Source organism: Panthera tigris, chromosome E1, assembly GCF_018350195.1.
Source record: "Panthera tigris isolate Pti1 chromosome E1, P.tigris_Pti1_mat1.1, whole genome shotgun sequence".
Taxonomy (NCBI): Eukaryota; Metazoa; Chordata; class Mammalia; order Carnivora; family Felidae; genus Panthera; species Panthera tigris.
Window position 1 is genome coordinate 40,282,269 of NC_056673.1, and position 16,497 is coordinate 40,298,765.

The window sequence follows — 16,497 nt, forward strand, 5'->3', positions numbered from 1 at the left end:
CGACCTCTCGGGCCTCAGACCCTCAAGGTCCAGAGAAGTCACACTTGAAGTCGCATCAGGCTCTCCCGGGCAGCACTCTCTGCCAGCCCCCAGCCACAGTGGGGTCCTGGATTGACAACATTAAGTAAAAGGAACAAGGAGCACCTCCCAACACAAAGAAGAATCACATATTCCAGGAGTCCCTGCTTGGCTGCCCAACGGAGAAGTAAAATGGTTGCAACTAGAGGAGAGCTCAGCCAGGCATGGAGGGGAACATGGCAGATTACTGCCTGGAAACGAACAGATGTCTACTGTGCTTTAAGTGAAAAACCAATTACTGCAAAGACTATGGAATATGATCCCAATATTCTTATAAACTGTTAAAGTATGATACTTATACAGGCATTAAAACAGCTGGAAGGACACACAGCAACGTGTTCACTGTGGTGACCTACTAGCAGGAGAGATGGGGAGACAGCCAAGCGATGTTTACTATTGGGTTCTTTTCTGCATTTATTGTATCTCTGCAGGAAGCCCATAGCACTAACTATAAAGATTTTAAAAAATAAAAATAAACAAGGGGCTTCTGGGTGGCTCAGTCGCTTATATGTCTGACTCTTGACTTCAGCTCAGGTCGGAGTGTCACCGTTCATGGGATCGTTGGACTCTGCTGACAGCACAGAGCCTGCTTGGGATTCTAGCTCTCCCTCTCTGTGCTGACAGCTCAGAGCCTGGGGCCTGCTTTGGATTCTATGTCTCCCTCTCTCTGCCCCTCCTCCGCTCGTGCTCTGCCTCTCTCTCTCAAAAATAAACATTAAAAAAATTTTTTTTAAGTAAGAAAGTTGCAGGGGACAGTGTACATACAGGGCAGGCTTTTACCAGAGCCCTGCTTTACGCCAAGGGGAGAAGATGAAGACCCCCCCCCATCCCCACTCCAAGGTAAGGCAATCTGATCTAGGCTGTGCGCACATGGACTCGGGGTAGGCCCAACTGCCATCCTTTCAGTAGCCCCTCGGTCACCTGTACACAACAGAGGCACCACCTCCGGCCACCATGGTCCAGATCCTCCCCTTGGGGTTCAGCAAGGTCAGCTTCAGGCTCGCCCCACTTTTGGCATCCAGGTCTGCAATGTAAGCTTCCTAGGGACCAGACAGCAACAGATGGGTCCTGGGGATACCCCCTTCACCAGGTCCCAGCACCTGGGACCCTGTCCCTTTCCCTGAAGACACATGAAGAGGTCCTCCATTGTCTCAAGAGGGTCAGGGAGAGGGGTTGTGCAGGGTCCTATGTACCTGGGACAAAACACGATGATGTCCTCAAGGACCAGAACCACCCATAGCCACAGTCGCTGCCTGGGGACAAACTTCCCAACTCCTTTCTCTCTGTCCTCAAGTCCCTGACCCTCTGCCCAAGTCCCAGGTCTCACTAGGTCACCCTGCTTCTAAACAGCCCCCAATCCCAATGTATGCCTGCCTGGTTCATCACACGCCCCTTCTTCCGGCCCAACCTCTTGCCCTGGCCTGGGTTATGACTCACAGGCCTAATCCTGCTGTGAAGACCTCTCAGATGATGTGGTGGGAAAGAGCAATTAAAATTCTCAGCAAGTGGCCAAGAGAACTACCTTCCCCCGGCAGGATGAGCAAGATCCACTCGGAATTATCAACAAATCAAGTTAAGAGCCCAGGGAGGTTGATTGAGAGAGAAGTCTAAAAGGATTTCTGGCCGGGATTCAGAGGCTTGGCTGACTCCCACCCCCACCTCCTTTGGGGGTTTTAAGAAAATTAAATGGCTCTCGACCTTCCCTTCCTGCCAAATAAACAGCGCACAAGGGGGGCCCGATGCTCCTCTGAGATTAGTCACCCTCCCCCAGGTCCCCATCATGTTCCATCTCCTCCCCAGAGCAGCCAGCCTTACCTCTGGATAAGCTTCCCGCCCGAAGGGAGGAGGGAACTCTATATCACCCCACTTCACTTTGCAGATGTAGTCGGCTGTGGCATCTACCTTGGCCGCCAGGTCAAGGACATAGACGCCATCTTTGGTCACAACTGTGAGAAAAGCAGAGGTACTCAGATGCCAGCCCCCCGGCAAAGGCATCTACCACCAACCTCCAAACCCCTCCACAGGCTTCCCCACCACCACCTCCCGAGGTCCCACCCAGACCTAACAACTGCCCAGCTCTGCAAGAAACCGGACGGCCATTCCACACAGCTTTTCCCCCGTTAGAAGAGAAATAAATTAATTAAGACCACTCCCCTCCCTCCCTGACTTACAGGTAATGTGACAGGGATGTCGTGTTTAGTTGCCCTGGCAATTTTTTAACATTTTTTGAAAAGCGACACTCTATGCCTTAAATATCTAACCATTCACCCATCCACAGCCCTACCACTAAAACATAAAGTGTTAAGGTACGAGCTGCTGTTGGGAGGCCCCCCACCCCGACCCCAACCCTTAGGTGTATATATCTGGGTTTCTCGAGGTTGGCCAGGAGAAGCCTTAGTTGCCTGTGGGAGTGGGAAACCACTGGGTACACTGAGCCCCCAGCCAGCAGGATTCATTTACTGCCCATTAACTGGACATCCATCTTCCCTTTACCCCTGGGTCGTTTAACTAATGAAGTCAGCAAACAGCCATCTGGTCCATTAGAGGGGTTGCATCCCCAGCTGGAATCTGGAATCTGGACTTTGCCCTGAACAGCCCTGGCCAGAGCCAGCTCACGCCACCTGCCTCCCTCACAGCCTGAGGGGCCTGGACCAAGATCTTCCCAGCTTGGGGATCAATGATTGACCAATTCCTGGGGAGTGCTCCAAGGGCCTGAAGAGGAAAGAAGAGCCTGAACGGTCAGACCAGTGAAGGGGCAGCCCAGGTCCTGGGAGAACAGCTTAACCCCTGCCAGGAATAGCCACTAAGCAGAGTCAGATCAAAATCAGGACTTCCCCATCACAGAACAAAATAAGAGCAAAGAAAGCTGGAGGTGGTTAAACAGGAACTATCGTTGTCTTCTGAGAGCTCGGAAACGAGAGACTGCACTCCACGAGCCCAGACATCCCTCTACACACCGCACACCCGGCAGTGCCCTCTACGCGTGGGGGGGGGTCTGGTGTGTCGAACGTCAAGGCCAGGGTTACCACAGGCACTGAGACCCTGTTATAACTGTCCTTTGCCCAGGCCCACGCCAGCAGAGCCAGTTACCAAGGGGGTTGATCTCGAGGTAGGTGAAGTACAGATCCTCATAGAAATTGAAGAGACCAGAGATAAAGCTGGCCAGAATCCTAGAGCGGGGAGGGAGAGAGAGACGGTCAATCTTCAGGGAGGGGCAACAGGCTCGGCAGCACGTCCCAAACCTCCCTCTCCCCACGGCCATCTCTTACTGACAGCTCCTCTTCCCAAAGCCTGCCCTGCCAACCTCTCGCTTCCCTCTGTAAACCCTGCTCCCTGGACATCACTCTTCAGCCACTGAGACGGAAAGGAGCTGTCAGGCATGCAGCCGGAGGTGTTGGTACCAGACAGACAGGGCCAGTGGGGTGAGGGATGCTTACGGCATATTTCAGTCTGAGCCAGCCTCCTGTCTGCCCCCTGCTCCCCTCCTTGGGACAGGGAGGCGCTGTGCCTTCCCTCTCACCCAGACGCTGGGGCAGGGCAGCGGATGCCCACACAGGGAAGACCACCTTGCTTTCCCTGCCCTGTGTCCGGAGCTCTCGACCTTCCCCGCTCCCCCACTGCCACCTGCCTGCCCTCCCTCTCACTCAACTCTTTCTTCTCTTCAGGAGCGTGGACTAAGAGGTGTTTCTTGATGTCCTCAGCATTCAGTTTCTTGTCCACGCCAACGAGCAGTTTCTGGGCTTTGGTGTCCACGTCGCCCACGTCCACCCCACCTTCATGGTGGAACAGGACATAGTCCCCTTCTCGGGTCGCATAGATGCAGACGTAGAACTCCTCCGCCTTGCAGGGGAAGACAGTACCACGTGGGGGAGGGGCACTGAACTGGCAAGCCCAACCCCTTTGGGTGCATTTCTAAAACCCTAGTAAAGGGGCGCCTGGGTGGCTCAGTCAGTTAAGCATCTGACTCTTGGTTTCGGCTCAGGTCATGAGCCGGTTCGTGAGTTTGAGCCCTGAGGCAGGCTCTGCGTTGACGGTGGGAAGCCTGCTTGGGATTCTGTCTCCCTTTCTCTCTCAAAATAAATAAATGTAAAAAGTTACTGTCTTCCCTTCAGGGACAAGAGGAGAGCAGAGGCCATTGCCTAGCTGACAGTCCAGACTCAGCCACTGTGACCCAATCTGGGGGAGGGTGCCTGCCTTCAAGTCTTTCTCATCCCAGCACCGAGAAGCCCCCTGTTACCAGCCCTGACTCCTCCCTGCTACAAACTAAGCCTTTCCCTTCATCTCTGGACTCCCTGCTCCATGGCACCCTCAGACCCTCAGAGAGTCTGGTCCTTTTCACTTTTCTCCAGCAGCTTGATTTCTCCTTTCATCATGTTAGAGTCGACAAACACAAAGTGGGGGAGAAGACCCGGCTTGGAGCCACGTCACACATACCTGACTGTGGGGAACAAAGGGTTCGATCAGAAAGTTCTTGAGGAAGCCTTTGGCCTTGCCAACCTATTGAGATTGAGAAAAATAAAGCTTAGATGGACCAGTGGGTCTTGTCCCCCAGGGCAGGAGGACTGCCCTCTGCTCCCTCTACTTGGTTGTCCCACCGGAGCCGGGGCTCAGGTACTACTGCCACGACATCTGGCAGAGAGAGATTTTCCAGAAACCAGGGCAATGGGGTCACAGACCCTAAGCTGAAGAAGTCTTCACGAGATACTCCTTCACCCACTGCCAGCCACACTGCAGTGTACTGACCTCACATGTTCTTTCTCTGCCTCCTCTGGAGGGTGACAAGTGAGCTGGGCTAACAAATGTTGCCCCCGCCCCCACAGCACAGACATCAGGACTCCTCTCCCTCCTGCCATCAGTAGCACAAGTTAAAGAGCACAGACAAATCAAGGCTCTCCATCCCTGAGCTCAAGCAGAGAGACCCAGCCCAAGGACAGAAGTCTGGGCCTGGGAACAGCAGGGATGGGGGGGAGCGGGGGGAGGGAGAGCTTGACGGGGAAAACTTCACGCACACTTTCCTGGCTGAGGACAACAGGCCTGCAGAGCTAATCAGTTTGAGTGGGTCCCTGGCGGCTGCCGAGGCGAGACAGCCCTCATCCCAGAGTGTCTCAAAGCCCCCGCCCCCCCCCCCCCCAGCCCGTGTGCGTCACTGCTGAGTCAGGGACCAGACAGTGATCTCTCAGAGGTAATGAGCCGCTTCTGCCGAGGCGGACACTGTTGCCGGCCCCGACACGGCTGACAGCCCCCTCCCAACAGCAGCTGAGGAGAAAGAACACAAGGACCTCTCTGGGGACACCACTCAGCCCCCAGTCCTGCCATCCTCTCGCCAAAGGCCTGCAAGCAAAAAGGCCAGTAGAGATCCCTCCGGCCCCAGGTCCACATACGAGTTTAAGAGGTCCTCTTTAGTTCAAGAGCCAAAAACTGGGAAATTACCACAAAGAGCTGATTGGAGAGAGCCCAGGAAGAGAGGAAGACAGCTTCGTTGTCATCCTCACCCTGCTTCCAGGACAGCCAAAGAAGAGAACAGCTCAGCCCTGGTGACAGTCACCCAAGATGGGGCAAAGCTGCGCATGGACAGCACACCCTTCCCGGCCTCAGGCCCGCCTCAGCCCGCTCCCCCTCGCCTGTTCTCCAGTCCCGTCCAGGAGTAAAAAGGAAAAGAAGTGCAATTTTATTTCTGAGCCTCTCCTAGCCTCCCTAAACCACATTTCACTTCAGCTCTCTCATCTACAGAGTTGACATTAATCACCAAGCTGGGGGAAGCCAAGAACTGAATTTCCTCTTCAGTGTTACCAGTCTCATCCTCGGCTCTTGGTCTAATAATGTCTCTGCCTAAAAGATTCTGCACCTGCCTTCTGCAACTTTTTCTTGCCGGCCCTCTTAGGCATACACATCACGACAAGCTGCTGTGCCCTTTCTGAAAACGGAAAAGAAAGGACTTCCCAGAATGAGCCTCAGAGTCTCATCTCCGTGATGGGTCTGTTAAAGAAACAAACCATTTCCGGGGCGCCTGGGTGGCTCAGTCAGTTAAGTGTCCGACCTCAGCTCAGGTCACGATCTCGCGGTTGGAGCCCCACGTCGGGCTCCACACCAACAGTGTGGACCCTGCTTGGGATTCTCCTCTGCCCCTCCCCCACCTGCGCGCCCGCTCTCCCTCTCTAAATAAACAAACAAACCAATAACAGACCGTTTCTACCTGGCCATGAACTGGAATGGGGTTACTTTTGCAGCCCATCTTGCCATTCGCTGATGGCAGAGCTGGGAGCGAGCACCAAGACTGGCCCTGCTACCAGGCAGCTCTGCGGGACCCAAGGCTGCAGTGTGGCCTTCCCCAGGCCACAGTGTGGCCGAGTAGGCAGTGAGCCTACAGGGCTGCTCATCTGGAGATGACCACATCCACTTCTGTTCCCACAGCACCTCCACCCCAACCTATAGCCGTACTCACGGTGGCCTCCTGTCCCAGCCGTGGTTTCAGCCAGGACTTAATGCCTTCCAGAGTGAGGTTGACCCCAACGAGGCCCAGCTTTCCACGCCGTTTGATCAGCTGGTCTGGCTTGACCACCAAGTTCTGGAACAAGAGGGAAAGGAAAGAAACGGGAGAGTAAGAGATTACAGTCTGGGGACCCGAAGCACAGGACAGCCTGCATGGCTTCCTATCCACCCATCCGTTCTTCAGTGTCAACTCCTAGAAGCTTTTCTCACCTATCCAAGCCTATACCTTTCTTTTGACATCCTGGAATCTGGAGCCATCCGTGCCCCGAATGGGGCCTGGCACAGTGTAGATACTTACCACATACCTGCCACATGAGTGATTCCCTACCCTCCCTATGCGACATCTTAGCTCCACTAAACCATGAAGCCCTCAGAATTTGGACCAGCACCTGTGTTCCAAAAGGAAGAACAGGGGGACAGAGCCTTGTGGTGACCAAGGACCTTAGAGTTCTGGTCAATCCCATCCCTGGGCCTGACCCCGTCTACAGGCCCAGCAAGCAGCCCCTAAGCACTGCTCACATGCTGCCAGCCAGGAAATGCGCCACCTCCCGAGGCAGCTCCTTTCATGGGTGGGCTACCTTGTGCTGGGAGGGAACATGCACCCCCAGAACCCGCTCTCCTGGCCCTGCCCAAGAAGTCTCTGCCTCCCAACAATGGTCCCACAGGGACCCGGACAGAGGAGCCTCTACTCTGGGCTGGCTGCCACACAAAGTCCGCAGCACGCTTCCTCATGGCCCGAACACATTCCTAACATGCTGTACTTGGGGTGAGTGGAGCCCACACCCACTTTTACTGAGCACCTGCAAGTGCCAGGTGGCACACCAAATGCTTTCCAGACATTATTGCTAATCTTTATAGCTTACAGGGTGAGTGTTCCGCCCATCTGACAGATGGGGAATCTGCCACTCAAAAGAGGTAAAACAGCTTGCTCCAGGCCACACGGTTAATCGACAGAGAGCTTTGGTCTGGACTCCAGTCAGTCAAGCTCCAAGCCCTTGCGCTGTGTTTCCTGCTGGGGCGTCTCAACACGTGGGGCCCGGAGCCGAACACAAAATCCCGCTCAGCCCACTGCACGCTGCCCACTGATGTGGGCAGTCTGCCATCGTGTGACCCGGTGGGACATCTCCACCAAACCGACCGTCTCTATTCCTGACCCTGGGCCCGGAAGAAGGGCCTGGGGAGGGTGGGCTCACCTGGCTGAGCAGCCAAGGGTGGTCCTGCAGCAGGCGGGCCCAGTCTGTGTCAGGGGTGACCCGGGCATACTTGAACCGGTTCTGGATGGCTGAGGTGGTGCAGATGAACTTGTAAAGGAGTTCTTTGCCCGTCTGCTCCGAAATCGCCTTGGCCGACATGGCCGCAGAGGGACCTGCTCTACCTGTTGGGAGGAACAGGAGCTGGTGGGCAGGGGAAGAGACCCGTGTCCAGCTGCCCCCAGACAGTAAGACCAGATCTCAGCACTTCTCAGGAGGCGGAAGGAGGACTGGCCCAGCAGGAGGGAAGGAAGCGAGATCTCAATGAGCACTTCTTCTTTTTTTTTTTTTTTAATATGAAATTTATTGTCAAATTGGTTTCCAAACAATATCCAGTGCTCATCCCAACAGGTGCCCTCCTCAATGCCCATTACCCACTTTCCCCTCCCCACCACCCCCCATCAACCTTCGGTTTGTTCTCAGTATTTAAGAATCGCTTATGGCTTGCCTCCTTCCCTCTCTGTAACTTTTCCCTCTTCCCCTCCCCCCTGGTCTTTTGTTGAGTTTCTCAGGATCCACATATGAGTGAAAGCATATGGTATCTGTCTTTCTCTGCCTGACTTATTTCACTTAGCATAACACTCTCCAGTTCCATCCACGTTGCTACAAAAGGCCAGAGTTCATTCTTTCTCATTGCCAAGTAGTATTCCATTGTGTATATAAACCACATCTTCTTTATCCACTCATCAGTTGATGGACATTTAGGCTCTTTCCATAATTTGGCTATTGTTGAAAGTGCTGCTATAAACATTGGGGTACAAGTGCCCCTGTGCATCAGCACTCCTGTATCCCTTGGGTACATTCCTAGCAGTGCTATTGCTGGGTCATAGGGTAGATCTATTTTTAATTTTTTGAGGAACCTCCACACTGTTTTCCAGAGCGGCTGCACCAGTTTGCATTCCCACTCAATGAGCACTTTTGACATCAGGGAAGGAGGATCAGGAAGTGAAGAGAGAGAGAAGGTGGAGATAAACAAAGGTGGCATGTTCCCCAGGTCTCTTGGCCTCAACCTTGTCTCTACTTCCTCTCGACAAACCAGCTCACATTCATCTTGGAGCAAAAGGCAGCTGGCTGGGGAGACAGGAATACCAGTGATATGACCCAAACCCATGTGCTGGTCCCACCCGAGGTCCCACACAGACACTGAAACACACCCTTTGGTTCTGTGACCTACGGGGCGCACAGCCAGAATTATGCAATCCTGCCCTTACTCCCCTCCCCCTACAGGTTTCGTCTCCCCCACATCCAGACTCACCCATTTCACGCACTTACACTCACCATCAGGCTGTAGGCCAGGCAGGTGAGTTTACTTAACCCCAGGCAGGATCAAACCCTCAAGGAGCAGAGAGTCACCTCAGAGTCCATTTCTCCCAGGACACTAGACTCCCACCCCCGAGTTCAGAGCAGGCACTGGGCAGGGAAACTGTGACCTTCAGTACATCCCACCCGCCCCACTGAGTCACTCAGCTTGCTAATTTAGAGCAAAACAGAGGCCTCTCTGGGGACCACCCTGTACTGGTCACTTCTAGCTGAGCCGAAGCTGAGGGAGGAGGCAGCAGTCATCCCAGGTCACATGGATATAGAAGTCATCTCATACGAACCCTGTGAGGTACACGGAGATTCATAATCCTATTTCTTAGATGAGGAATAGCAGCTCAGAGGAGCTACCATACCTTGCCCAAAAAGCCAAACAAATGAGCAGGGGACCCAGGACTTGAACCCAAATACTCTTATTCCTGCTCCCCAGAAAACCCCACACTCGTCAGCCCGAGAGAAAAGACCATTTCTCCCAGGACCAGGCCATGTCCCCCCCTTCACCTCACAGAAGGGTCTGTGATGACAATTTCTTCATTTTCCGTCCCCACCGCGTTGTCCTGACACACCCATTCTCCCATGGTAGCAAGTTGGGGAGAGGATCAGGGGAAGGGGGGGGGAAAGGAAACCAAGTCATTCAGACTAAGAACTTGGCCTCATCAGGAAAAGTCACTCCAATCTCTTCCACAGAGATCCAGAACTGAAGTTGCTGAATTTGCTGAGAAGAAAAGTCAAGTTCAAATAAAAGAAGGCGGACCCGGGGGACTAGCTGGTTTATACACACAGGAAGGTGGGTCTCCATCTCCAGCTCAGGGAAGGCCAAAGTTTCAGAGGCTACTCTCCACCTCCCTCCCAACCGGCTTGGCTGGCCCCCTCGGCCTCCCAGCTAGTCTCCAACTCAGCACAATGGGTGCTTTCAGTCTGGTGTCTGGCCCAAAGTGGGGTAGCTGGGAAGGGGCTCAAAAGAGATGTTCCCTTTTCTGGCCTTCCCCTGGGATGACTTCCGGCTCCTCCTCAGCAAGAGTTTCCAAAGGTGATGCTTCAGCCAGCCCCTGGGTCCTGCAGCCCTCCACCCACCCCCCACCCACTCCAGCTCTATTTCCCAACCTTCTTGACTTCAGACCAGAAAAACTGGTCCTGAAATCAGATGGGTACACCTGCCCCCACCCCCTTCCCAAACAGAGCGCAACCTAGGGCAGATGAAGCAGGGAAAGGAGGCGGCAGCTGCTGGCCATGCTCCGTGGTTCAGAAACATCAAGCACCTGTGATCACAAACTCCAGGAGTTTGCTAAGCCTCCCCAAGCAGAGAACAGTCTGACACTACCAGAACAACAACCCCCTCAAAACTGGCACCTCCCAAAGCAGACAAAGGAAAGGGGTAAGAAAAGGCCTGTTCTGCAGCTGGAAAATCACAACTTTCTTGAGTCCCAGGCAAGACAAGAGTTCATTTCCACAGGATGGTTGGAGAGGGGCAGGGGGTGGACACAACGAGGGGATGATACAGGATAGAACAGATTCGCCAGCTTACCAAAATAAGATATGCCACCAGAGCACTTTGGCGTAGATGGCTGGGCAGGCCCTTTCAAGGCCAAGACAGGATTTATATGATGGAATAAAATGGGGAAAGAATCTGGCCTCTGCATGTTCACCAAATGCAGGAAAGAAGGCTCACAAACCCAGGGAGGGGTCTCGGTGGAGAAAATTCGCAAAATTAATCATTCAGAAGGGTCTTGGAAGTCTCTCTAGGACAGTGGCTCTTAACCTACTTGAGGTCTCAGATTCCTGAGCGCATGAAGAAAAGCCCCGAAAAATGTGCGCCTCATTTCAAGATGCTTATGATTATGACCACAGACCACCAGTTAAGAGCATCTACTGTAGTGACAGCGCGGCTGAAAGTGTATACCAATCTGGATCTGGGGATCCACTCCCCCAGAGTCCTAGGCTGCCTCCTCAGGAACTGAATATGCTCTCGAACTGGTGATAGGTGATTTTAGGACAAAGCTAAGACCCCAGGGGTCCGCTCTGGGGCCCTAGGAACTGTCACCTAATAACAAGTAAAATGTAAACCATTTGGGGGATATCATGCCGAGGAACCTGAACACACACACACACACACACACACATCACACATATCCTCTCTCTCCCCTCAAGGGAAGGACTTTATGAGCTGAATGGGGTCTTTTCTGCAGACAGGGTGAGTGACCCAGGATTGAGTTCATCCACAGCAGCCACTGAGAACTGAAGCAGCCTACAGGGAAGGCTGAATGAAAGCAGACTGTTTCCCAGGAATGTATCCCTGGGACATAGCCAGTGCAGAGGAACCACTGGAGATGCTACTTAGGGTCTCCCCCGGGAAAGACAAAGAGCACTCCTTTATAGGTCAGTATCCATAGGACTGGTTTTTGTGTTTTTTTGTTTTTGTTTTTGTTTTTTTTTTGGAGGGGAGGGTTGTTTTTAAGAGGACAAGCAATTCCTGGAATAAAGGGAAGAGGCAGAATTCTGTGAGGGTCCCCCTAGTGCAGCAAGCATGTCAGAATGGGATGGAGACACCAGCTGCCTGGTTTCCAAGGGCTCTTCCTGTCATCTGGCCCAAGCTTCTGAAGTTCTCTAAGAGATAAAAATTACCACCCCCGCCCTGGGTAGCTGGGGTCTACCAGGTTTTCCTCAAGCAGTATTTCAGAAATCCAAGATCTGAGCTGGCTGAAAGACCTCAGAGCAAAGTTAGTGGGTGGAAGGCGTGGGCTGGTTGGCCAAACTGGTGCCATGCACTGCTCCTCCCCTCTCCAAAATCCTCCTGCCAGGCCGACCCTGGGGACCACCCAATGGCAGAACTCCTCGCTACTGCACAGTATCTGCCAAGGTTGGAGAGGGCAGCAGGCGCTGGGTCTGGCCCTCTGCCAGGCCCTACAGGAGGGCGGCGGCAGCATCCTCAGCCCTCTCCGGGACCTTGCCTTGGCCAGGCTCGGCACAGGCGTCAGCGCCAGGGGTGGGAGGGAGACGGGCACCCCGGCCATCTGTCGCTTAGAGGCTGGGCCCGACGGCACCTCCTGAGCGAGGAGGGTCCTTCCCGCGCCGGTGCTCCACGGCCCGGTCCTTGCGGGCGAGGCCAGGCGTCGGGCACCCTGGGACAGCCCGGCGCCGCGTGGCCCGCCAAGGCTACGCGCCGGGCTCGCTCCCTCCACTTTCGGCGCGGGACTCAGTCGCTTCTTCACAAAAAAAAGAGAGGAAGCGCCCGAGCCCGGATAGGAGTGGGGCGAGTGGCCACCGGTGACCCCGATGGGGACAAGAGGGAGGCCCGCTAAAGCCCGAAGAGGCTCGAGGACTGGCCCCGGTGGGGGTGAGAGGGGCCTGGTTGGTGCAAATGCAATTTAGCGGAGGGAAAAGAAGCCAGGGCGGCGGCACACCCTATGCAAACTCCCTGAAACTGGAATGTGGGAGAGTGGGGGTGGGGTGGTCGACACGCTGCCACCAGTCGGGGTTCCGAGCGAAGGCTAACCTAAAGCGAAGTCCCCCCCCACCCCAAAAAAAAAAAAAAAAAAAACTTCCAAGCAGAAGCAGGGAGGACGCGTGAGCACCAAAACGGCGCCGGGGAAAGCGGTTCCGGGTTGGGGGAGGGAGGCGGGAAGCTCCTCGGGCAGGTGGAGTACCCCGCGCGAAAGCAGCTGCCCGCCACTCACCTTTCTGCGAAAGCCCGTGCGCAGCGCTCCCTCCGCAGGCCCCGCCTCGCCGCCCAGTGCCCGGAGCGCTCCAGCCTCCAGCAGTCGCCGGGGAGCCGGCTTTTGTCCGGGCCCCTGCGGGCTTCTCCCCGCCCCCATCGGCACACGGCGCAAGCGGCCCCGCGATTGGTCACACGCGTTCCCTAGCCTGAGCGCCAAGGCTCCTCCGAATTTGCTGCCCGGGATAGCTCTGCCCCCGGAGGCGGGACTCAGGGGCTGCTGGGACTTGAAGTCCAGCTGGCGTGTCCGTCCGGAGGGCTGGTGGGCGCCGCCTCTCCGGATCCGGTAGGGCCGGGGCGGGGCCGGGGGCGGGGCCGGAGGCGGGGCCTCGGGTGGGGAGATGGGCCGGGCTATGCCGGGAGGAGAACGGACGGGGCGGGGGGCCGTGGCCTGATCACTTAGGGGCTGGGCCGACCGCCACTCCGAAGGAAGCGGTGGTGGGGGGTGAGGGGGAGGGTTGGCAGAACAGGCTGTTGCACAGTTTTAGAGACCTGGAGTCTCCTTCTCTTCCCCTGGGAGAAACTAACCTCCGCATCCCGGCCTCCTAAAATTGGTGACACTGAACACAGTTGCTTAAACCCGCTTTTTACGTAGCGATGGCAGACTGCTTTTGCATTTGAACGTGGGCTCTCTCTATTGAGCCGGTGGGGCTAGACTGAGAGATCAGGTAAACCTGCCAATGTGGGATAGGGCAGGGGATGAGGTGAGCGGGTGGGGCTAGGTGGGTGCCAGTCACATCGCTTTGCGTCCCACTCACCTCACCTCCAGGCGGAGCTGAGAATTCAACGGAGAGGTTCTAGCACAAGGCTGGGGTCATCTCTGCAGGTCTCCTTTCCCTTACCCACCATCGGAAGCTTCCACACTGGAATGAATGAACTGTTGCCTCCTCCTTCTCCATTACCTGTGAGACAGGCTATTTTCCAAACCAAAAACTGGGACACCCGGTCTGACAGGTGCTGGTGAATTAGGTGGAGCAGAATATTTGAAATCAAGCAGTCCTGAAAACCAGGACATATATTTACTGCTCTGACATTCTGGAGCTTTCACCCCAGTCCTGAAGGTCTCAGGAGCCGCTCCAGGACCCTAACAGCTGCCTAACTAGCTCCAGGAAGGAGTATCAATGGAGCACTGATCAACTCAGGTGAAGGGGTCAGCCCAGTATGCAGAGAATCACCATGCCTGAGCCACTGCCAAGCACTCTGGGTCCCACTGACACACTGCAACAGTGTTGCGACATTCTTGTGGACAAAAACTTTTGGAAGCCCTCTTTCCTCCAATTCAGCTGTAGCCAGGAGTGGGTCAGCTAAAGTCACTCACTGCCCATGCCTGAACTAAGTTATCCCTGATGATGTCACTTTCTGGTTGCTTCCTTCTCAATGGTCCTTTTCAAAGAACAACTCCTCACATCCTCTCTCCTGTTGGTCCTGGAGACTGACCAACAATCAATCTATGGATTGAGCTCCAACCCTATCAAGAATCTCCCCAAAGATCACAAATCTCAGGGAAGTGTCACCTCTCAGTAGGTAAAGAAAACATCTCTTATGAGGGGCCCCTGGGTGGCTTAGTCGGTTAAGCATCCAACTTCTGCTCAGGTCATGATCCCGTGGTTCAGGGGTTCAAGCCCCACAATGGGCTCTGTGCTGACAGCTCAGAGCCTGGAGCCTGCTTCAGATTCTGTGTCTCCCTCTCTCTCTCTCTCTCTCTCTCTGCCCTTCTCCCGCTCACACTCTGTCTCTGTCTCTCTCTCAAAAATAAATAAACATTTAAAACATTTTTTAAAAAAGGAAAGAAAGAAAGAAAGAAAACATCTCCTAGCCTTGGGGGACAGAAATTCCAGGTCTTCAGGGGCTAGCAGGAAGATTGTAGTCAGGTGCCCTGATTATCCCTCTGGCTAGAAAAATACAACTCATCCAGAAACAGTCATCCAGGTAGAACATAAACTGTAAGAAATGTTCATCAATTTGGCAATATCGATAAAAATTTTAAATGCACATTCTTTTGCCCCAGCAATTTCATTACGAACAATTTATCCTTCACGTATACCTGCATATGTGCACGAAGATGAGGCTCTTTGCTTTGTTCACTGCTGTGTCTCCAGCACATTGAATAGGGCCTGGTACATAATAAACAATCAATAAATATTTGCTGAGTGATTAAGTCCCCCATATAGTTATTGCTGGGCCCAAATGTGACTAGCCCCAGGTGGGGGCAACAAGAAAGGAACTGTCCAGGGAGTGAGGGGAGGAGAGGTGCTGGCCCGAGGGTCCGTGAGCCAGCCAAGCACCGGGATTTTTCAGTTCTCTGAGTGGTTCAGTGCTAGGTCCTTCCCCACAGCCTTCAACCTCCCCAGGAAATACTCTCTCATTACTCCACCATGTTCCCACAGAGGCTCTTCTGCTCTGAATTGGTCAATTCACAAACGGTGAGATCATGACCTGAGGCGAAATCAAGAGTCAGACACTTAACCGACTAAGCCACCCAGGTGCCTCTGTTTTTGCCATTTGAATCACCTCTCTCCTCTTCTAGATCGAGCTGGAAGACAAGTCCATGCCCCCCGAGATAGGATATGGACACCATCTCCGTGCCTGGATTTCAGGCACACCACAACAGTTTCAGTGGCCTTAGACTATCCAGTGGCTCCCTCCTGGATTTTAATCCACTTTAGCTAATATTCATTGAGCACCTACTATGTCAAAGTCATGGGTGCTAATGCATACTCCTCACAACAACCGCTTGAGCTAAGCGTCATCATTTTGCAGATGGGCAACTGGCCCTCTGCTGCCAGGTCCCTTGCCCTGTCCACTACCACCTGCTGCAGGTGAGAAGGAAGAAAAGGAAATCATATCCAGTGAGTCTCCCCAACTTGGCTAGAAGCTCCTCAAGACCCAGGACCATGCCTTGTTCCTTTTGGCATCCCCAGGGCCTAGCATGGTGCTAGGCACACGTTAGGCACTCACTGTATACATGACTGAATAAATGCTGGAAAGAACATGTGAAGGAAGGAAGGAAATTGTAGAAGTCAGGGGAAGAGGGAGCCAAGATGGGGTCTACCTGAGTGTGCACTTCTAAACCCACCTGTCCCCTTGCGACAACCAGAGACAAGGGCTTACAGCAGAGGCCCATCATGACCCACCCTGTGAGGAACCAGGGAAGTTCTCACTCCTGCAGCATTCACTGTTTGCCCAGCACTGAGCAGTCTCTAATTGGAGCCAAGGGCCAAGAGCCCATGTATCCTGGGGTAAGCTCCCCAAGGAGGTATGGCCAGAGCCAGAGCCAGCTTCTGTGCTCAGGAAACATTCTCCAGCCAGCCCAACCAGCTCCTGTCCAGCGTCTTTCCAGAGTCACCCCCCCAACTCTGCCCTCACCCTGTCTTAAAAACTGTCACTGCCTCGTGCTCACCAGGTGTGTTCCTCTTTAATTGCCTCCTCTTTCAGGAGGCACTCCTCCACTTTATCACTTCTTATCCTAAAACAGAACCTACACAGCCCCTCCCCCCCCCCCCACATTACTTAACCTTGACTTTCACTTGACGTCTTTAACCTTCTCTCTAAATGAACTCATTATTTTTGTTTCTTGTCTCTCTTTGCCACGCTCTGTGTTTGGAAATTCTCTCAAGGGCAGGCAGAAGCAGGAGTCATGGTATGGGGACG

General features: G+C 54.0%; 1 protein-coding gene across 10 annotated transcripts in view; it reads right to left on the reverse strand.

The window, feature by feature from the left end:
* ACLY (ATP citrate lyase) overlaps positions 1–16,497 on the reverse strand; it is a 48,419-nt gene extending 31,922 nt beyond the window's left edge. For 2 of the 10 annotated variants that reach the window (XM_042967646.1, XM_042967638.1), the window contains exons 1-10: positions 16,362–16,497; positions 14,891–14,960; positions 13,605–13,748; positions 7,761–7,942; positions 6,521–6,643; positions 4,513–4,575; positions 3,728–3,918; positions 3,169–3,248; positions 1,894–2,024; positions 1,000–1,118 (exon numbers count right to left, since the gene is read on the reverse strand). In XM_042967646.1, coding sequence (XP_042823580.1) covers positions 1,000–1,118; positions 1,894–2,024; positions 3,169–3,248; positions 3,728–3,918; positions 4,513–4,575; positions 6,521–6,643; positions 7,761–7,919 — 866 coding nt within the window. In that variant the 5' untranslated portion in view covers positions 7,920–7,942; positions 13,605–13,748; positions 14,891–14,960; positions 16,362–16,497. Of the gene's footprint in view, positions 1–999; positions 1,119–1,893; positions 2,025–3,168; positions 3,249–3,727; positions 3,919–4,512; positions 4,576–6,520; positions 6,644–7,760; positions 7,943–12,808; positions 12,936–13,604; positions 13,761–14,890; positions 14,961–15,220; positions 15,283–16,246; positions 16,266–16,361 lie in introns of those variants that run through there. The other 8 variants (XM_042967648.1, XM_042967647.1, XM_042967639.1 and 5 more) reach the window with 7 other exon arrangements.